This window comes from Mesoplodon mirus, assembly GCF_964341445.2.
Source record: "Mesoplodon mirus genome assembly, chromosome: 9".
Taxonomy (NCBI): domain Eukaryota; kingdom Metazoa; phylum Chordata; class Mammalia; order Artiodactyla; family Ziphiidae; genus Mesoplodon; species Mesoplodon mirus.
In genome coordinates this window covers 93,186,228-93,208,932 of record NC_138985.1, presented here as the reverse complement: position 1 = coordinate 93,208,932, position 22,705 = coordinate 93,186,228, and the positions used below count along the sequence as shown (strand labels likewise).

At 41.8% G+C, this 22,705-nt stretch overlaps 1 protein-coding gene across 2 annotated transcripts; it reads left to right on the top strand.

Moving 5' to 3' along the window:
- Window positions 1-5,513: 5,513 nt before the first annotated feature.
- ZC3HC1 (zinc finger C3HC-type containing 1) lies at window positions 5,514-22,052 on the top strand. Of its 2 annotated transcripts, none has more exons than XM_082632354.1 (10): window positions 5,514-5,738; window positions 7,447-7,558; window positions 10,453-10,603; window positions 11,152-11,235; window positions 15,364-15,491; window positions 16,499-16,656; window positions 17,419-17,662; window positions 18,475-18,717; window positions 19,181-19,387; window positions 21,613-22,052. In XM_082632354.1, exons 1-10 carry the CDS (start codon window positions 5,593-5,595, stop codon window positions 21,679-21,681), a joined length of 1,542 nt encoding a protein of 513 aa, XP_082488480.1. In that variant the 5' UTR covers window positions 5,514-5,592; the 3' UTR covers window positions 21,682-22,052. The 2 variants fall into 2 exon arrangements, with proteins under 2 accessions (XP_082488480.1, XP_082488479.1); XM_082632353.1 differs by having other exon boundaries at window positions 5,544-5,738; window positions 18,505-18,717.
- The last annotated feature ends 653 nt before the right edge of the window (window positions 22,053-22,705 follow it).

Genomic DNA, 22,705 nt, shown 5'->3' with positions numbered 1-22,705 from the left:
GTGTGCCCAATTAAAAGCCTATTAAGTATCATGTTTTATAGAAACTAAATTTTCACTACAAGTATAAATTTTGCTGTTTGATAATTTTTCTACTTCATGAAGGAATTATACTAGCAAACATCGTATGTTTGACTTAAGAGAAGAGGTCCTACATAGCATAAAAAGCTTATCCAGGGCCTCCCTGGTGGCGCAGTGGTTGAGAGTCCGCCTGCCGATGCAGGGGATACGGGTTCGTGCCCCGGTCTGGGAGGATCCCATATGCCGCGGAGCGGCTGGGCCCGTGAGCCATGGCCGCTGGGCCTGCGCATCCGGAGCCTGTGCTCCGCAACGGGAGAGGCCACAACAGTGAGAGGCCCGCATACCGCAAAAAGAAAAAAAAAAAAAAAAAAAAAAAAAAAGCTTATCCACATACATTTTTTGTATATTCTCACCTGAAAAAAAACACAATAAAGACAGTCTGACAACTGGAGCTATCAGCAGAGCTGTCTGCTTCACAGGGACAAACAAAATGGATAAGGTGACCCTGAGAAGGCGATTAACATGATGAAAGTTTTGGGGGAGGGCACATGGGACCAAGACCATGAAAAGGAGGGGAAGGAAGCAGGATTGGGCAGGTGGAGAGGGTGGACTGTGATGCAGTCTCAAGGAAGGCCCCAGGAGACCCTACTGGAAACTCTAAAGCTAATGGCCCTTTAGCATTGTCCAGAGTTGGGGCAAGGGGCTAGGCCTTTTATACCTCTGTCTTGATTAATCACTGGATGAAGGATGCCCTTGAGAAAGGGGGGTGGCGACCTCAGGCAAAATGGCCCTCTCCAGTCAATAACTCCTAAGGGAACTGACAGCCGAGGGTTTCCTGTTGGTGGTACTCCCAGTGGCTGGAGGAAATAGTTCCTCATTCCTGAAGGGGGATCTCGGTGGTGCATCACTGCCTCCACCACCTATACTAAAATGCTTGGGAAGAAAACTAGCACTTACCAAGAACCTACTGATATGTGCCAACCACTTTCATAGACGTTATCCCATTTAATCTTATAACCACAGGTCCCTCGAACAAGGTCCCTCGAACACAAGGTCACAAGGTGAGTGATGGAAGTGGGAGGAGGGGCCATCTCTGATTCTACAACTCTTTCTTCCACATCACATTTGCCAAGTGACTCTTTGACAACTGTAAGTTTCAAAAGTATTTATTGACTCATGACTTAAAATTGGCATTTTCTGAGCATCTATTATGTCCAGGCACTGGGAAATTATAGAAAAAAGACAAAATGTCTGCCATACACAAACATGCACACAAATATACATACATATGTATGTGTGGAAATACACATGTATGTAAATATGTAAACGTCTATGTGTGTATATATATATACATATATATGTATATATATAGACATATATATATGTATATATATACATACATAGTTAGTTGTTCAGGCCAAAATCTTGGAGTCCTCCTTGAAATCTATTTCCTCACATGCTATGTATAACCCATCACCACGTCCTGTTGTTTCTAGCTCCAAAATGTAACTTGAATCTGCCCACTTTCAGCTATCTTTGCCCATCATCATCTTTTGCTGGGGTTTCTTTAGCAACCCCTTAATGGTCATTCTGTATCCTCTATTGGCTCCAATCCATTCATCACCTAGTCTTCAGAGTGATTCTTCCCAAAATGCACAACTGTGCGTGCTACTGTGCTGCTTAAAGTCTTTCAATGGCTACATTTAGCTTTTAAGATAAAGTCTAAATCCTTTAGAAGGTTAACATACATTTATTTAACAACTATTAATTGAGTATCTACTCTGGTCCAGGCACTGTTGTAAACAATGGAATACAGCAATGAACAAAATCCCACAAAAACTCCTACTCTTGTGAAGATTATAAAGATTATACTCTAGTGGGGATGAGGAGAGACAGAAGTAAACAATAAGAAAATTACATATGCTATAAGAAGATAAGCCTTATAGAGAAGAACAGAGCAGGGTAAGTGGAAGAGGAATTCCAGGTGTCTGTGCGGGGAGGGGAGGAGTTGCAAGTGTCTGTAGAGTGATGTGGGTAGGTCTCACTGAGAAGGTGACATTTGAATAAAGAAGTCACAAAGAATTGAAGGAGGTAAGGGAGAAAGTCACGTGGGTGTGTGGAAGAGCCTTCCAGGCAGAGGGAACAGGGAGTGCAAATGTCTCAAGGCAGGACTACACCTGTTAAATTCAAGGCCTAGTAAGGAGGCCAGTGTAGCTGAAGCAGAGGGAATGAGGGGGAGAATGGAAGATATTGGAATCAGTGAGAATAGGTAATTTTTTTCAAGGAGTTTTGCTGTAAAGAAGAGCAGAACAATGGGGTGGTATCTGGATGAGGAACTGCAATCAGAGGTTTTTGTTTTGTCTCATTTTGAAGACGGGAGAAATAATATCTTAATGCTGACGTGAATGTTCGGTAGAGGGGAGAATCACTGGGCAATCCTTGAGTAGGCAAGAGGGGACTAGGCCGAGTGTACAAGGTTGGCCTTATGTAGGAGCACAGACTACAGCAACTTTTCTCAACCTCTACACGTTTGACACTTTGGGGTGAGCTAATTCTTTGTGGTGAGGGGCTGTCCTGTGCACTGTAAGATGTTTAGCAGCAACACCAGCCTCTACCATCACCCCATCTGTAATAACCAAAAATGTCTCTAGAAATTGCCAAATGTCCCCTGGGAGGCAAAACTGCACCCATTTGAGAACCACTGATCTATAGTAACAGGAGGAAAGGTAAAGTACTATCAGAGGATAAGACAACCACTCAATATATATGAAATGAAAAGACAAAGCTGCATTTATTGCTTACTATAGGCAGTGAGAGTCATACTTGTCAGGCACAGGTTTAGAGAAGACCAAACTGCTAATCTTATATTGGATTTAGAGAAAGTGGGGAGTTCAGGGATTGGTGACCTTTCAGAGGTCTAAGTGTGTTGACATTCTCTGCAGAAGTGATAACTTGCGTGAGAATATTGTTGATTGGTTGGCACTTGGAGGTGTGTGTACTGAAGTGAGTCTGTGATTGGCTGATTTTCAGAATCAGTGGGTTGTCTTTGGGCTTGCAAAAGCATGTTCACTGGGGTGAGTTATCAATAGACTGAACTTAAAACTGGCTCTGATTTCTGGCTACTATCATGGGAATGTGGGAACTTAAAAAATTCTCAGTATTCCACATGCTAGCGGGTAGATGCGGTGGTGGTAATCTGTGGAAGTTTTCTTCTGATTGCTTAAATTGTTTAAGTGAAATAGGAAACAAGGACATCAGCAGACAGGATGGATTGGAAGAGACACTGAAGATTTGAGGAGAGAAATATGAAAGTCATCTATGAAAGTAGGAGAGAAGGTACACTAGGGAAATGTAGTATGATTACTGGGCAGAATTAAGGGCCCACTTGAGGTCGACAATACAAAGACAGACAAGTCAGCATGCCATGCATTTTTCTTTAACCGTATTCAGCTGACAGGGTGCAGGAGCAGAGTGGTGGAACGCTGAACTCTACTGTGATTGAGGTTTTGCCAAACGAGTACTACAAAGCAAGAAAGGTCCAAAGAAATTCAGAGTACATTCTAGAGAATGTATTATTTTCAGTTATATATTTTGCTTTTTTATTATGACATTGTCAAAAATACTCAATAATAGAAAGAATAATATAACGAACCCCCATGAGTCTATCACCCAAACCCAACAATTAAAAACATTTTTCATCATGGGATTTCCCCTGTGGTCCAATGGTTGAGACTCCACGTTCCCAATACAGGGGGCACAGGTTGGATCCCCGTTCAGGGAACTAGATCCTGCATGCATGCCGCAACTAAAGATCCCAAGTGCTGCAACTAAGACCTGGAGCAGCCAAATAAGTAAATAAATAAACATTAAAAAAAATTTTTTTCATCTATGCTCCTCACATTTTCTTTTCCTCCAGAACTTTAAAGCAAATTCGAGACATCATACTAGTTCACCCATAAACACCTCAAGACGTATCTCTTATAAGTAAGGATTTTTTTCTGGCCACGAAGCAAGGCTTGTGGGATCTTAGTTACACGACCAGGGATGGAACCTGGGTCCTCAGCAGTGAGAGCACCGAGTCCTAACCCCTGAACTACCAGGGAATTCCCAGTAAGGACTTTTAAAAACCATAATCACAGTGCCATTATCACATATAACAAAACTAAATAAGTCTTTAATATTAACTAATTATCTGTCCATATTCAAATTTTGCAAAGGAATGATGATAATGATTGGCAACGAACTGAAACTGGCTAAGGAGAGGAGAGAAGAAATAAGGTGGTGTTGTTCGGAACAATGGAAAGGCTGAGATCAATAGGCTGAAAGTCCTGGTGGGCGGGAACAACTACTGAAGTTAGGAGCCCACAGAGAGTGAGCTGGCGGGGGGGGGACGGGGCACTTTTATCTTTGCCCATTGCTCAGTCACATCAGTCTCCTTTTTCTGTTTATTATATGAGGCAAACTCCTTCCAGTTTGGGATGCTGTTAGAGTCTGTGTAGATCTCTTTCCCACAATCTCATCTATTTTAACTCCAGCACAGATGCTCTCGGGAGAATCTGTAGACTGAATTAGGTCCTCCTTTACCCTAACCCTAACCCTTGGGATTTCTTTGGAGCACTTGTAATTTCAAAAGTTCAGGAAAACGTATTTTTTTTAATGTCTAACTCCACTAAAAATTACGTCTCCTTTATTCACTGCTGTCATTGCCAGCGCCGAGGACAGCGTCAGTAGGACACCCTCAATAAATAATTTTTGGACAAAGCAGGGAGGAAGCGTTCGATAACGGCAAACGCCAGACTTCTAAACCCACCCGTAACACGGTTTCTAAGGATTCTAAATTATTTACTCTTAAGGGACGGTCGCCATTCCCTCACATGTAAAAAGATAAGCTTAGGAGACTTTTTTTTTTTTTTTTTTTTTGCGTTACGCGGGCCTCTTACTGTTGTGGCCTCTCCCGTTGCGAAGCACAGGCTCCGGACGCGCAGGCTCAGTGGCCATGACTCACGGGCCCAGCCGCTCCGCGGCATTTGGGACCCTCCCAGACCGGAGCACGAACCCGCGTCCCCTGCCTCGGCAGGCGGACTCTCAACCACTGGGCCACCAGGAAGACCCAAACTTAGGAGAGTCTTATCAGTTAATTACCTTAAGACTAAATTGGGCCCCTCAACCCTGCTGAACTCGGAGACAGCGCTCTAAAAACCTCTTATCAAGCCAAGTATGCTCGTACATAAGGGAAACGACTAATCTTGGTGTTTAACCAGAGCCCTCCCGCGAGGGTCTACCTCGGTTTTGTTTGTTTGTTTGGGCCACGCCGCAGGGCATGCGGGATCTAAGCTCCCCGACCAGAGGATGGAACCCACACCCCCTGCAATGCAAGCGCGTAGTCTTAATCACTGGACCGCCAGGGAAGTCCCTACCTCGTTCTAAAATGGCCAGGAAGGGCTGGGCCCGGTGGTGAGACCCAACAGGCTGCTTGGGCCAACGCGTGGGAAGCCAAAAGAGGATCCTAACCCCTCAGAACGGAAGTTCCTGAGCCTTCACACGCGCGGGGAAGCAACTCGGAAACGGACCAAGATGGCGGCGCCCAGTGAGGGGCCGACGTTTGCCTCGGGGGTCGAAAAGAATTGTAGTGCGGTTGTTCGCTCCCCAGAAGGGACTCCCCAGAAAGTCCGGCAGCTGATAGATGAGGGGATTGCCCCGGAAGAGGGAGGCGCCGAAGCGTGAGTCCGCGAGTCCACCCTGGGTCTGGCGACGGTAGATTGGAGAGGGTTTGGGGGACTCAGGCCAGGGTAGGATACCCTGGGTCTGTAACTCGGGCGATGGGAATGGCTGCGACTCGGGATCTTGAAGAGACTGGGGTTCCTTCGCTTAGTCGGCTTTAATCTTCTACTCGGGAGGTACTGGGCGCAATTTTGCCTTAAAACAGGTTTTGGGAGGAAGGAAAAAGACAGGACCGCCAACTGAATATGCGCACCTGATTTCTCTTAGACTTCTTAACCTTTTTAAGTCCTAGACACCTTTGGCAGCCTGGTAAAGTTTATGAACACCTCAGAATTATATTTTTAAATGCTTAAAGTAAATTACATAGGATTATAAAGGATACCAATTACGTTGGAATGCAGTTATCAAGAAGTAAAAGAAAAAAAGTGATGCAGTAAAATGCTGCATTAAGAGTTAAATAATATCTAGTAATAGATCTGTTATCTACCATAATTTCGAAGTAGCGAGAGCATAAACAGTATTTCAAAACACGTGCAACAACCATAATGTGGTGACAAAATACCTGTGATTTCCATTGATGACAAATTTACAGGTACTGCTGATGCTACTGTGGTTTTTTAAATTATCTTCATTCATAATGGAAGGAAATGCTACATTTCAGTTAGAGGTTACCAAAATAAATGTCATTTTTTTCTATCCAAGTTTATGGAAGCTCTGAATTTTTTTCAAGATCCACACCTCCCTGAAGCTGTCACTCTCAGAAGGATTCTTAGAATAAATTACTTTATTTTGAGTTGTAATAGTTGGTGTAATCTTACTTTTATTAAAATTACTTTTGTCTTCAGCAGTTCCTCCCTCTACACTTCCCAGGTGCTGTTGAAATGCCTTTCACTGAATATAAAAGAATTGTTTTGCTGGGTTTTTTCTCCTTGAATTTTTTCAGGAAATAGCTAAAATACTTTGATTTAAATTTTCAAATTAGTTCCTTTGGGGAAGAAGTGCATAGCAAGGATCAATCCAGGTAGAAATATCAAAATTGTCATTTTCTGCTGTTAAAATAGTTAAATTTCTAAGGTGGTTCAAATTGGATAATGCACAGAAGCCTTGAGTCTTATTTTGTGTTTATGAAAATTATGCAAAATACTGTTGGAGAGCGGTGAGTGAGGTAGCATAGTTTGCCAGTATGGGATTAGTGGAGCATGGTCAAGGTAGAAATTGCTTGAAACTTAGTTATGGCCAAACTGTAGAGATTTGAATGCCAGTCTGAAGAATTTGGATTCTGCTTAGTAAGTATTGTGAAACTATTGACAGTGTTAAACAGAAAAATTACCTGACTGAAATGATATTTAGAAAGGTTAAAGTCCAGAGTGGCATGATTGATAATACAATGTGCAGAGAAGCTAGATAAAAAACGTTTAGGCAGGGCTTCCCTGATGGCGCAGTGGTTGAGAGTCCGCCTGCCGATGCAGGGGACACGGGTTCGTGCCCTGGTCCGGGAAGATCCCACATGGCGCGGAGCAGCTGGGCCCGTGAGCCATGGCCGCTGAGCCTGCGCGTCTGGAGCCTGTGCTCCTCAGCGGGAGAGGCCACAACAGTCAGAGGCCCGCGAACAGCAAAAAAAAAAAAAAAAAAAAAAAAAAGTTAAAAAACGTTTAGGCAAAGTGATGCCTTGAAAGGATTACCAGTAGTTCTGCCACTTTATTTTAGGAAGGACACATCTGCCACATTCCAGTCAGTTAATGGATCACCACGAGCAGAAGAACCTCCACTGGAATCTACAAGCAAAGAAGCCTTCTTTAGCAGAGTGGAAACCTTTTCTATATCCTTTTTGGTTCTAGTGAGTTGCACTTTCTGCCTGCTTCTGGAATTATTCTTCTAGGAGTAACACCACTTTCTCTGATGTTTTTAATTTTTAGAATTAAACTTGGTAAGAAATTTTTTAGGAAAATTAACATCATAAAATGTTAGCCCTCAAAGGGATATTTGAGATCTAACCTTTCTTTTTTACAGAAGAAAAAACTAAGAGCCTGAGAGAAGAAGGAATAATAACTAACATTTGTATATAGTATTTCCACGTATATTATCAGTTTCAAGTTGGTTATGTGACTTACCCAGGGTCAACTTCCTAGCAAATGGCAGAGCTGGAATTATAGTGTAAGGCAGCGGTCCCCAACCTTTTTGGCACCAGGGACCCATTTTGTGGAAGACAGTTTTTCCACGGACAGGGGTGGGTGATGGTGGGGGGAGTTCAGGCGGTAACTTGAGCAAGATGAAGCTTCGCTTGCTCATCCGCCGCTCACCTCCTGCTGTCCGGCCCGGTTCCTAACAGGCAGAGGCCTGGGGGTTGGGTTGGGGTCCCCTGGTTGTAAGGCTTTTAGCACCAAACCTAATGTTTTTTAACATTATACTACACTTCCTATCTCTTTCAAGGTTTTCCTTTGTAAATTATCTATGGTTGCACAACAAATAACCCTAAAACTTAGTGGCTTAAAAAAACAAGCACTTATTATCTCACAATTTCTGTGGATCAGGAATCTAGGCACAGCTTAGCTGAGTCCTTTGGTTCAGGATCTCTCTCAGACTGTAATCAAGGTGTTGGCCAGGGCTGCAGTCATCTCAGGGCTAGACTAGGAAAGGATCCACTTCCAAGCTCACTCACGTGCTTGTTGGCAGGATTAATTCCCTCATGGCTGGATTGAGGGTTTCAGTTCTATACTCGCTTTTGGCTGGAGCTCCGTGGGCTCATCACAGGGATAGTTCACAACATGGCAACGGGCTTCAGTCAGAGTGAGCAAGCAAGAGAGAGCAAGATAGAAGCTAGATCTCAACTGACATCACATCACTTTTGCCATTTTCTATTTGCTAGAGTGTTTTTAATTTAAAGCAATTACAGACTTATAGAAATATTGCACAGGTTACAAAGAACTTCCTTGTGAGTACTTGAAAGTAAGTTGTCAAAGTGACACCTCATCACCCCCAAATATTTCCCACAAACAAGGACTTTCTCTTACATAACCACGGTGAAACCATCAAAATTGGGAAATTCACATAATAAATTACTACCATATAACCCTTACATCATAATCATTCCATCAATTGTAGTAATAATGTTCTTTATAGCAAAAGGATCCAGTTGAGAATCCTCAGTTTTTCCTTGAATTTCATGACCTTGATACTTTTGAAGATTATAGGCCAGTTATTTTATAGAGTGTATCTCAACTTGCATTTGTCTGCTGTTTCATTATGATTAGATTCAGGTTATGTAGGAATATCACAGAAGTAACGCTGTGTTCTCATTGCATCCTGTCAGGTGGCACATGATTTTGATCTGTCCCTTTACCCACGATCATCATTTTGATCAATTGATTAAGGGAGTGTCTGTCGGTGTTTTCCATTGTAAAGTAGCTTTTTCCTTCTTTGTAATTAAACTGTTTTGTGGGGATGTGCTTTGAAACCATGTAAATATCACATTCCTCATCAAACTTTATGTAACTTATTGTAGCAGCATGGGCTCATGATTTCCTTCTTTATTCAATGGATCATAATCCATTACTATTATATATTTTGAGATTCCAGTTGCCCCTGGTTTGGTGAGTGGGAGCCCCATGTAGATGCTCTTTACACCCCACTTGGCTACAGCACCCCAAGGTAGGTCCCCCTCTGTATGGACTCCCTCTTTACCCGACTTGGCTTTTTTTTTTTTTTTTTGGCTTTTGACACCATGCGATGAGCTCTCTCCCCTACCCTCCTGGCTTAATCCTCTGCCTTGCTCACCACCTGGTGGCTTTAGGACTGAATTGTTCAGGAAGGGGAAAGTATTTTTAACCATGCTTCTACTGCTGTTCTTTGGATTAATTCCTGATATTGACAGAACATTTAAAATCATTTTCTTTTGTTATTTTTTTGTTCCCACTGGATATAAATTGATTGCCACTTTGATATAATTATTTATTTAACTTAAGCTAGTTAAGTGATTCTATTAATTTTATTCTACATAATCCAAACTCCTTTAACATTTATATTTAGATTCTGTTTCTAGCCTTCAGTCCTCTTTTTGCTGCTATTAGAATGTTTTCAAGTTCCTATATCCCTTGTAAAAATATAGAACTTTCCTGCATCTTTTATGTTTTATGCTTTTTTTTTTCTGTGCTCTGTAAAACAAGAGCTCTATAGGTAAAATAGAAAAAGCTGAGTGTTGAATATTAAAGATCAATAAATATTTTAGGACATATTTCCCATGCACATACTTACAGATGCTCTTGATGTTCTCAGCTTACTTAAAACACACATACCACACACACATTAGTATATAACAATCAAATTTGGGGCAGGGAGGAATAATGAATATTATTAATTTTACTGACTTTATTCTTCAGAAGGCAAAAGTGGATGTGATACAATAGGAGAGCAGAGATGAGTGATAAAATATTTCAGCTTGTTTGACCTTCACCATCCCTTACTGCTTAGGCAAATCCCAGTGCTTTCACTAGTGTTTTCAAATCCCTAGTATTTAATATTAAGCAAAAGTGAATGGCTTTTCTACTGTACCCCACAACCAATAATAAAATAAACATTTTAAACATATAAAATGCATAGGGCTTCCTGTTGCTTTTCCTCTTAATGTGTTTATTCCTATATACATTGAGTTAAAGTTTTCATTTCTGACTTGTTCATTTTAATGTACATACATGTTGTTTTTCTTAATGTGAATACTCTTTGAAATGGGCAGGTAAGCCCCCTGAGCTGTCTCCACTGGTCTGTGCAAAATATGGCTGGGTCACAGTTGAATGTGATCTGCTGAAGTGCTCCAGCTGTCAAGCTTTTCTCTGTGCCACTTTACAACCAGCTTTTGATTTTGACAGATGTAAGTATAAAGTACAAATTACATTTTTCTCCATATTCAAAAGATATCTATACTAGTTTTTCTGAAACGACCAGTCACTTGTGTTTGATCAAAGAATGTGTACTGCTGTATATAACAAGGTGTATTTGTGATTGTCTTCACCCTAATTACTAGCTTTAGTCATTACTTTTTTTTTTAAAGCTCAGCTACTTTAGAGTGAACCTGACTTTGTGTATTCTGGGAAACTAACAGCAGTATGTTTATTTTATAGTTCCGAAATTTATACTTAGGCTAAGAGACACAGGACTTTTATGAAGGCTCACATTTTGGAATGCCTGCCTTATAAGATACATGATATCTCCTTTGTTATTGCTTTTAGAATCTTGATTTAGAACTTGTTTTGTGAAAAATATTAAGATGATTCAGTTGCTAATATTTCATATCTTTAAATTTTTTCTGAGTTATTTTAATTCTTAGTTGTATCTATACTCTTAAAGGCTTTTGGTCATTGGATTTTGAATCTATATAAGACATTGTTTTTAAGGCATTGTTATCTATGCGGGTTTCAGATAAGGAACGATGTGCTGAGCTGAAGAAAGCCTTGTGTACTGCCCATGAGAAGTTCTGTTTCTGGCCAGACAGCCCCTCTCCAGGTACTTATTTACAAAATTTCCCATTTACCATCTCTTCTTGGTCAATGCGGGGTTCTTTTGTTTTGGTTTTTTGCTTGTTTGTTTATTTGTTTTTACTTTTTTTTTTTTTTTTTTTTTTTTTTTTTTTTTTTTTTTTTTGCGATATGCGGGCCTCTCACTGCTGTGGCCTCTCCCGTTGCGGAGCACAGGCTCCGGACACGCAGGCTCATCGGCCATGACTCAGGCTCAGTGGCCATAGCTCAGGAGCCCAGCCATTCCGCGGCATGTGGGATCTTCCCGGACCGGGGCACGAACCTGTGTCCTCTGCATCGGCAAGCAGACGCTCAACCACTGCGCCACCAGGGAAGCCCTGTTTATTTGTTTTTAAATGGGGTATAGTTGTTTTACAGTTAGTTTCTGCTGTACAGTGAAGTGAATCAGCTATATGTATACATATATCCCCTCTTTTGGATTTCCTTCCCATTTAGGTCACCACAGAGCATTGGGTAGAGTTCCCTGTGCTATACAGCAGATTCTCATTGGTTATCTATTTTATACATATTAGTATATATATGTCAATCCCAATCTCCCAGTTCATCCCCACCCCTGGTCATTGTGTTTCTCATATTGTCTATTTTTTTGCGAAAATCTAGCCTTTGAAGTTTCTTTTTCCTCCTGTCTATTTGCGCTTTACAAGAGAACTAATATTCATTCACTTATTGTGTTATTTATTAAGTGCATTTGACATGCCAAAGGTTTAATCGTGCGTACATTATCCCGTTTAATCCTCTCAGGGGCCCTGGGAGGTAGATATCAACCTGGTGAGGAAACTGAGAATCAGAAATTTTTACTATTTTATTTATTTATTTGTTTGTTTGTTTGTTTGTTTGTTTATGGCTGCATTGGGTCTTAGTTGCTGTGCGCGGGCTTTCTCTAGTTGCGGCAAGTGGTGGCTACTCTGCTTTGTGGTATGCAGTCTTCTCATTGCGGTGCCTTCTCTTGTTGTGGAGCACGCGTTCTAGGTGCACAGGCTCAGTAGTTGTGGCTCGCAGGTTCTAGAACGCCGGCTCAGTAGCTGTGGCACATGGGCTTAGTTGCTCCGCGGCATGTGGGATCTTCCCGGACCAGGGATCGAACCCGTGTCCCCTGCATTGGGAGGCGGATTCTTAACCACTGCACCACCAGGGAAGTCCCAACTTTAAATAATTTGATAAACTCTTAAGGAATATTTTTTGCCCTTGAATATAGAAAGTGTCTCTTTGTTTTATTTTTAACTTTTTGAGTAATTTCTAAAATTGTGGAGTGTTTCAAGTATAGAAAAAATTGTAGATAATAATAATATAAGAAACATCTCTGTATCTACCACCCAACCCCACCAATACTGACATTTTGCTATCCTTGCAAAACCACCCCACCCTGCTTTCTTTCTGTTAATCAGGAAGAATTACAGATACAGCTGTGTAGTCTTCCCCACTCTCATTCCCTGCCTCCCTGTCCTGTAATAACTACTATCCTGAATTTGGTGTCCATGATTTGCTTACATGGTTTCTATGTCTACAACATTTACATGTATCTAGAAGCAATATATATGGCACTATTTATTTGTTTTAAAATTTTCTATGACTGTTATCATTCTATATATATTCTGCAACCTACTTTTGTAGGGGGAGTCAACTTTTTTTAATTAATCCATGTTGTCAAATGTAGCATGTTTGAAGCTTTATAATAAGTAGGGCCATCTAAACTTTTAGTCTTCTAGGAGATGAGGGAGAGTGTTTATCTAGTTAACTTTCTGTTTGGAAAAACTAGCTTATTCATTTTAGACCCTCCTGTCAAACCATCTTTCTACATGATCGTTGTGTGTGACTGTAACTTGAACACCCTTTTCACCAAGTTATGTGTCATCACAAGTGCTAATCAATCCTTCCTGTACTTGGTATACTTCCTTCCTACTCTGATTCTGTTTAGCATATTCGCTCTTCCCTTCTCTGCTTACACAGATTTTGAGCCTTTAGATGTATAGATTACTGTTTTTCATAAAATTTGGGAAGTTTTCAGTTAGTATGTCTTTGAATACTCTTTCTGCCCCTTTCCCTGTCCTTCTTCTGTGTCTCCCATTATGCAGATGTTGGTGTGCTTGATAGTGTTCCTTCATTCAACATTGACGCTCCTTCTCTCCATCCTTATGCCACTCATATCTTAGGGGGATTACTACTTTAAATCACCTTAATGTCTGCTAAGCTTATTTCTTTGCATCCAGATTGACTCCTTAGTCTCTGCTCTAAACTAATGCATATTGTCTATAATATCACTTTCACTTCTTCCTTTTAAAAAATCTTCCAGTAGTTTCTTATCACATACATTAATAAAATCATGGTCTGGCTGCTGTCTATACTTTAACCGTGTCTCCGACTAGTCTCCCCTTAGGAATACTGTGTTCCAACCCTGTGAGACTATTTAGAATTCCCCACATGTGCTATCCTCTAGGGCTTTACTTTTACACACTGTTGTTGGTCTTTCCAATTCAGCTTAGACCTGACTTCTTCTGAGAAACCTTTCCTGAGACTCTGCTTTTTAAACATAATCATAGGGACTTCCCTGGTGGTCCAGTGATTAAGACTCCATGCTCCCAATGCAGGGGGCACGGGTTTGATCCCTGGTCTGGGAACTAAGATCCCGCACGCTGCACAGTGTGGCCAAAAATTAAACATAATCACAAAAGTACTATCACAGCTCTATCCAAAAAAATCAGTAATTTCTTTTTCTTTTATTGTTTATTTTTCCAGCTTTATTGAAGTATAATTGACAAAATTGTAAGATATTTAAAGTATGCAGGGGGCTTCCCTGGTGGCACAGCAGTTAAGAATCTGCCTGCCAATGCAGGGGACACGGCTTCGAGCCCTGGTCGGGGAAGATCCCACATGCCGCGGAGCAACTAAGCCCGTGCGCCACAACTACTGAAGCCCGTGCGCCTAGAGCGTGTGCTCCACAACAGAAGCCACTGCATTGAGAAGCTCACGCGGCACAACAAAGATGAGCCCCCGCTCGCCGCAACTAGAGAAAGCCTACAAGCAGCAATGAAGACCCAACGCAGCCAAAAATAAATAGTTAAATAAATTTATTTTTTTTTAAAGTATGCAATGTGATGATCTGATACACATATACGCTGTGAAAGGATTTCCCTGCCCCCATCAAGTAAATTAATTCTTTTTTGAAAATTGTATTATGGGGTTTCTAGGAATCAAAGTATAGTATTAGAGTGAGATGATAAGGATTTTAAATATTAGGGCATTTGATTCTGGGACCCAAGAAATTGTAATCATTTTAAGACTCAAAGTACTAGAAGTTTAGCTCTATCAAATGATATTAAAAACCATACTGTAATCATTTTGTTGTTGAGAAATAAAAATCAGTACTCTGATAACTGATCTTTTAGCATCAGAAAATTAATATTATTTAATAATAGCAAATATCTATTGGGGGCTTCCGTGGTGGTGCAGTGGTTTAGAGTCTGCCTGCCAATGCAGGGGACACGGGTTCGAGCCCTGGTCTGGGAGGATCCCACATGCCGCAGAGCAACTAGGCCCGTGAGCCACAACTACCGAGCCTGTGCGTCTGGAGCTTGTGCTCCACAACAAGAGAGGCCGCGACAGTGAGAGGCCCGTGCACCGCGATGAAGAGTGGCCCCCGCTCGCCACAACTAGAGAAAGCCCTCGCACAGAAACGAAGACCCAACACAGCCAAAAAAAAATTAATTAATTAATTTAAAAAATATATATATATATATATATTGGTAGGAGTAATGAGAAATCTGTAAATTATGTGAGATACTGTCTCTGCCCTCAAGGTAAATAAAACATTACTGAGATTAAACCTAAAAATAATACCTAAAACAATCCTAAAAAACAAGTGATAAATAATGATGATAACGATGAAGTAACTGTGATACATAGCACTTACTGTACACTGGGAACTATTTTTAGCACTTCAGTTACATTATTTTAATTGATTATCACAAGTCTAGGTGTTATTGTTAATTTCTTAATTTCATCAAATATCATCAATTTACATTTCCCCTGTTGTTCTATACATGCTTTTTATTTTTTATAATTTGTACCAATATAATCTCCCAGTTTACTTTTTCCACAGATCGATTTGGGATGTTGCCATTGGATGAACCTGCGGTTCTTGTTAGTGAATTCCTAGATCGTTTTCAAAGCCTTTGTCACTTGGACTTCCAGCTTCCTTCCCTGAGGCCAGAGGACTTAAAAACTATGGTGAGTTTTTCCTGGCTAGCATACAGTGGCCTTCAGCTGTCACCAGCATGAAGCATTTCTTTTAATGACAAGAGGCTACAGATAGCTAAGAATAGAACTACTTGTTTGTCTCTTAACTCTTAACTTTTTTCAATCTCTACCATAAAGAGGACTTGAGGGTTTAAATAAGTGAATTCCATTTAGACTTTTAGATATGATTCTTTAAGTGGCGTAAATTCAATTTTATCTCAATTTGTTACTTAAACTATTTAACAGAAGATACTGAAATGTGGCTTCATATGGTTTATCACATACCATTTTCCCAAAGAAAGTGCTGGAGAAGTTATAAACTCCCTTTTCCCTTGTAAATAGAAATTTTGAAATGCTCTGTCCTGTCTGCACTTTGAAACTGAATATTTACTGTCCCATTTCATCATCCTGTGGGTATTCTGTCAAGACAAACTTTACTGTAGGAAAGAGAAGCTATTATTTTGCTTCTTCAAGTTGAGAAGCTATTGTGGATTTTAGCACCAAACTGTTAGCCTCTGATGCCTATTATAAATGTCCTCCTGTCTCTAGCCAATGAAAGTTTTTTCACCCTGTCATAATGCTTTCTTATTCTTAGAACAAAAGTAAAGACTGTGGCAAGCTCTTTTGTGGTGTCAAAAGTAAATTCATTGCCAGGCCAAGAAATTAGTAGTAGTCTGTTGTGATTATTTGGGTTTGAAGTTTACAGGTTTCAGGGAAAATATGCAATTGGTAATTTGAAAACAAGTTAGTACTAAGAGAAGATGTGGTAGTTCCAGGAACACTGCTCCCTTTCTCAATCAGCAGATCCAGGGCAGTTCAGAAAGCTTCTGTGTGATACCTTAGCCTGTGCTGGAAGTAAGTCTTCTCCAATGAAGAGAATTGTCTTCGTGTTTGTCATTTTTTTCATGATTTTTGCCTTGTACCACCTAGGTACATCATTATCTATGACTTTTCATGGTGGTTGAAACTTTAAGTCTTTTCTCTTGGTTCCTTTGTAGTGCCTGACAGAAGACAAGATCAGTCTTCTCCTGAACCTGCTTGAAGATGAACTTGATCACCCAACTGATGAGAGAAAAACTGCAACCAAACTAAGTTCAGACATCATCCAAATCCACGTCACTGCCTGTATTCTCTCCGTGTGTGGCTGGGCGTGTAGGTTAGTGAATTTGCCTGGGGACATAAACTGTGACAACATTATATACCCATACACAGCAGTTACTCCTAGCATTTGGAGATCACATGGTGTTTCCTGTGAGAAAAACAGGGACAAAGAAAAACTAAGGGGGTGGAGGAGGGATAGGAAGAATTAGTAACAAAACCAGAATTAGAACTCAGGAATTCTTGAACACGCCTGAACTTTGTTTCTTTTACTATCACTTCCCAGCTGGGAATTCGTGTTCCTATAAACAGTGAAGCTCCTTTCTAGTTTTAGAAAGGAAAAATCAGTTTAATTGATAAGAACTATGGAAGGAAGCACCAGCTGGAATCCTCTAGGCCCCAAGCTGGTGTCTGCATTCCAGCTGCTCAGTTCAGCACAGACTCCCTCTGAGACAGAAGACTGTCAGACCAATTTTGATTTACTTTAAATATGCTTTCTTTGGTAGATTAAGCAATACTTTTCATTTACACGGAAAAACTTTAAAAGGGACATGAGAAATTTATAAAACTTACCTTTAAAATAGGTTGCCATAGAGAGTATGCTAAGACCCCTAGATCTTTCTGTAGGAAATACGTGAGAGATGATGAAGCTGGGTCCTAGGATCGGAGGACAAGGCCCTGAGAGGAGGTGGTTCCCAGTCCCCTGGCCTGTTTCAGAGATTTGTTTGATGAGATGAAGCATACTCACAGATCATTATGCTTAGTCCCTTGAAAATGTTATCCTCTGAGAAAACGGACTTTTTTTTCTATTCCTACCTAGTTCTTCGCTGGAACCCATGCAGCTCTCCCTGATAACATGTTCACAGTGTATGAGGAAGGTGGGGCTCTGGGGCTTCCAGCAGATCGAGTCATCCATGACCGACCTGGATGCCTCCTTTGGTCTGACCAGCTCCCCCATCCCAGGCTCTGAGTGCCGGCCAGAGCGCTTCTCTCTGGTGCCTGAGTCTCCTCGGAGGATGATGACTCGGAGCCAGGATGCCACGTTTTCCCCAGGCTCAGAGCAGGTATAGACTTAGTTGGTTTGTTTGGGGTGGACTTTTTTTTTTTCAGATTTTATTCTATTTTTTAAAAAATATTTATTTATTTATTTGGCTGTGCCAGGTCTTAGTTGCAGCACACGGGATCTTCGTTGAGGTGTGTGGGATCTTTTAGTTGCGGCATGCGGGCTGTTAGTTGCAGCATGTGGGATCTAGTTCCCTGACCAAGGATCAAACCCAGGCCCCCTGCATTGGGAGCGTGGAGTCTTAACCACTGGACCACCAGTGAAGTCCCAGGGTGGACATTTTTTTTTTTTTTTTTTGGCAGTACGCGGGCCTCTCACTGTTGTGGCCTCTCCCGTTGCAGAGCACAGGCTCCGGACGCGCAGGCTCAGCGGCCATGGCTCACGGGCCTATCCGCTCTGCAGCATGTGGGATCTTCCCATCTTCCCGAACCGGGGCACGAACCCATGTCCCCTGCATTGGCAGGCGGACTCTCAACCACTGCGCCACCAGGGAAGCCCTCAGGGTGGACTTTTTAAAAACAGCATTCTTACCAAAGGTGTTGTTGGCAGAAAAGTTGGAAATTAACTTAGGTTATATAATCAACTTAGGTTAAACTTCACTTATAACCACATTGACCAGAACATTACAGAGTGGTTTTATCACCAGTTGCAATGGAGATGCTAAGTTCATTATTTTGTATAGAAATCTAATATTCTTTGAAGAATTTAGTTATGTAGACAGTTCAGAAACTAAATTCTTATAGTTTTAAAAATATTAAGCTTTCAAATGCTTCTAGAAATATTTCTCCTGACCGTAGTTATTTATGTCATTAGGGTACTTCCATCATCTCCCCTTTCCTTCAGGCTGAAAGGAGCCCAGGTCCCATTGTCTCTAGAACTCGAAGCTGGGACTCTTCCAGTCCTGTCGACCGTCCTGAGCCAGAGGCCGCTAGCCCCACCACCAGAACCCGCCCAGTGACACGAAGCATGGGAACAGGAGACACCACTGGCCTAGAAGTGCCATCTAGTCCTCTTCGGAGAGCCAAACGGGCTCGCCTCTGCTCTTCCAGCAGCTCGGTGAGTCCACCTGCGTGTGTGGAGGTCCCTGAGCACAGCAGCACCCAAGCCCTCACCATGCAGCACAGAGAAGCAGGCATGAGCTGAAACTGGTCCTGTGGCTATAAGGAGGCCATGAGAATAAGTTTAAAGATGGGACAGTTGGGTGACCGGAGGGAAAAAAAACTTAAGGGTTTTGCCATTTGTTTCTTTGGGATGTCTTCTGGCAACGTAATAAATTTGTCTTGCCCAAGGGACAGTAGTGAGAAAAGAGGATAGACCTGATAAGGGATGGTTTAACACAAAGGGAGTAAAAGAATTTTAAAAGTGAGAGGGAAATACACAGGCAAAGTTTAAAGGAGAATGCAAAACTAGAAATGTGGGCATTGTGAGATTCTAGATTTGACAATTTATAGCAATGCCTCCCTGAACTTACATAGTATCTGCCCTTCATTAACACGGATTCCTCTTCCTCCTCTCTCAGGACACATCTTCCCGAAGCTTCTTTGATCCCACTTCTCAGCATAGAGACTGGTGTCCTTGGGTGAATATCACATTTGGAAAAGAAACCAGGGAGAATGGTGGAACTGAGGTGGATGCCAGCCCCCCAGCAGAGCCAGGCTGGAAGGCAGTGCTGAACATCCTCTTGGCCCACAAAGAGTCTAACCAGCCAGCTGAAACCGACTCCATGGTGAGATAAGCCATTGCCCTGACCATGTGCAGCACTTCCTGTTTATGGGATGAGGAGAGGAGGCTGGTCCTATAATTAGCATCCTGCCTGCCCACAGCTTTCATAAGTCAAGGTAGCCTCAGTCTGGGTTCATCCTAGAGAACAGACATGGGACTGGTTCATTCTTTCTGCAGTTTAGCATATGGCATTCCACCAAATTCTGATAAATTCTTTGTCTTCTCCACTCAAATGACTCGAAGTAGAAAAGGAATACAGAAACAGAAAGTGATAACAGGCTGCTGCTGGTATTGCAGAGCAGCTGCTTTTTCCATCTGAGTTACTGTCACTTGCACTTGGAGCCTGGCCAGTTAACTTAGCTGACAGGATGGAGCACTGTGCTCTGCCACCACGACCTTGATTTCATTCCTCATGGTGGGCACGTTACTTTGCTGTGTTCCGCGGCCCCAGGCATGTGCACTGACCCTCAGCTGCCATCACAGTAATGACTGCTGCTGGTGACACTTGTGGGTAAAGGCAAACCCGTCATGACAGCTGAGAAAACAACTCAAGTGTTTGCTCTGTGCAAAGGACGGAAGTGAGAGGAGGGTGGGCATTAAGGAATCACAAAAACTGCATTCTCTTTCCTTTACTGGCTCATTCCCAAATTTGCCATGTAACCTGCTTAGTGTAAATATAATAATTTCTGACCTCTGTTCCCTCCAAGGACAAAGTAAAATAATACTTGCCAGCAGATGTTTATCATCAGAAGCATTCCCAGATTCGTAGTTTTGTAGGGTCACAGAATTCCACTGGAGGGAGCTATAGTGATGCTAGAAGCCCAAGAATGTGCATTCAGGGGCTTCCCTGGTGGCTCAGTGGTTAAGAATCTGCCTGCCAATGCAGGGGACTTGGGTTCAAGCCCTGGTCTGGCAAGATCCCACATGCCGCAGAGCAACTAAGGCCGTGCGCCACAACTACTGAGCCTGCAAGCCACAACTACTGAAGCCCGCATGCCTAGAGCCCGTGCGCTGCAACAAGAGAAGCCCGCAATGAGAAGCCCGCACACCGCAATGAAGAGTAGCCCCCGCTTGCTGCAACTAGAGAAAGCCCACATGCAGCAACGAAGACCCACTGCAGCCAAAAATAAATTAATTAATTTAATTTAATTAATTAAAAAAAATTGGGGGGGGCCATATTGCGTGGCATGTGGGACCTTTGAAGGTCCATTTTAGCAACTTGTCTTTTAAGATTCCCCACAGCTGCTGTGACTGGGAAGTACAAAACTTAGAGGCTCTGCAGTAAAGGATCTTGAAGTTAGAAAAAAGTTTATACTATTTTTCAACTTAAATCTCTCAGTTGTGTCACTGTATTAACTAAATTGCCCTCAGTCACCAGTAAGAGTTCAAACTTTTCCCTCCTGGAACTTTATTTTATTGAGACATTCAGCTGCAAAGAGTATAAGAAAACAGTGACAATGTCGTCTTCTGTCAGAAATTGGAGTGAACTTTACGGATTATCTTGCTGGATACGTCTGTGCTCTCACTGAGACCCTGTGCTTTTCACTGTGACTCTCAAAGGCAGAGAGAACCAAGTGTTCTGCTTCCCTGAGAACTTCTACCTTTTAGTGAACTGTTTGGTCGCCCTGTAACACCATTTCTCAGAATCTCAGGTCACTTCACAGACGTGATCAAGTGGCAGTGAGGTTCTTCCTATTCTTAGCTCTGCTGGCTAAATCATGAGTCTGAGAAGGCCAAGGTCATAGTTTAAACTCTTAAGGGTCATTTAACTTTGTTTCATTCCTTGGCCTTAGATTATACTGTTAGCACCAGCTAGGCATCTTATAAACATGAATCCTTGTTCACAAGAGATGATGAATAGGGCCCATTCAGCATCACAGATGCGAAATCAGTGCAAAATGTGTGCTGCACTGATGCTGGGTCACAAGTGTCATCCTCACATTCAAAGATTAGGACACATATGGATGCTTGGAGGAGGACGTAAGCCGTATTTTAGAGGCTCCGAGTATGTTAGCAGTAATCTAGCAGTAGACTCAAGCTTCTTGATTTTTAGTCTGGCTTTAGGTGTGTATTATATGTAGCACAATATAAGATTAACTGGTTTTACTCACTCCTGGACGTACGTAGATCATTGTGGGAGAAATTTACAGACCACGCCTTAAAGCTATTACCCATCCTTTGTCTCTATAAAATAATATAATCTCTAATAATGAGCTTTTCTATTTATAGAGTCTCTCTGAGAAATCAAGGAAGGTATTCCGAATATTCCGGCAGTGGGAATCTTTATGCTCATCCTGAAGATATTCCAGCCCTTCCTGCAGAGAAGTGGAATGAGTGGCTTTGAAAAATGAAGCCTGAATTCCCTTTTGAGCAGCTGATCCTAAGTTTTTCTCCGTTCTGGTTTAATCATAAGGAGCCCCTGCCCTTGCAAAGGCATGCATGTCATCATCTGCATCTGACTGGGGGAAAACCTGTTTGCAACACAGCGATGTGGGCTGGGAGAGGTAGGGCGACCCTGGCTCTGTTCAAGGAGTGCGTGGTTCCAAAACTCAACGCAGGACCCAGGACTTGAGCATTTTTAGTGTCTTTAGTGGGGGCAGTGTTTTGAGGACTCTTATATCCCAGGAATACATCAGTATGTGTTAATAAAATATTTGTTAAGATTCTCACAGCTGGAGAACTGTTTTCCTCCTTGTCTAATGGGCTGACATAAAGGAAGCTGAGACTGAGAAAACTACAGTGGAGCAGTAAACAAAGGCAAAATTTCAGTTTTCAGATTGGCTGCAAAGCCTGGAATTTATTTGTGATTCTAGTCAAAGAAGTATTCCTAAACCAGAGGCAAGACATTGTTCATTATATCACGAGATCTCCTGATGTATTATAGTGAATGGTAAGCTGATAATTTTCTCTCTTCACTTTGATAATAACAGAATAAGAGACTATAACAAGGGGAGGAAGGCTCTTCAGAAGAGACCCCTCTCCATGTGCCTTCTAATGCAAGGCTCCCCTGAGTGGGGCTCCCCAAGGCTCTTTCACTGCTGGTGGAGAGCATTGGTGTCCATGGTGGAGAAGCTGACCCTGACCTGCCCCAACTAAATAGACTAACCACTGAGAAAGTGAGCATGAAGGAAACTAGCTATTCTCCAGAATGCTGTACTTTCTTTTAGTGACTGTGGTTGGTTGGTTTTATAACTTACTTCTTTTATACTGAAGTATTTTAAAGAACATATGTAATATAATATTCCACCCATGCTAAACTTTAGGTTATATCTCTAAAAAACAGAACATTTTTTCTATGTACTACAGCCAACAAAAATTAATA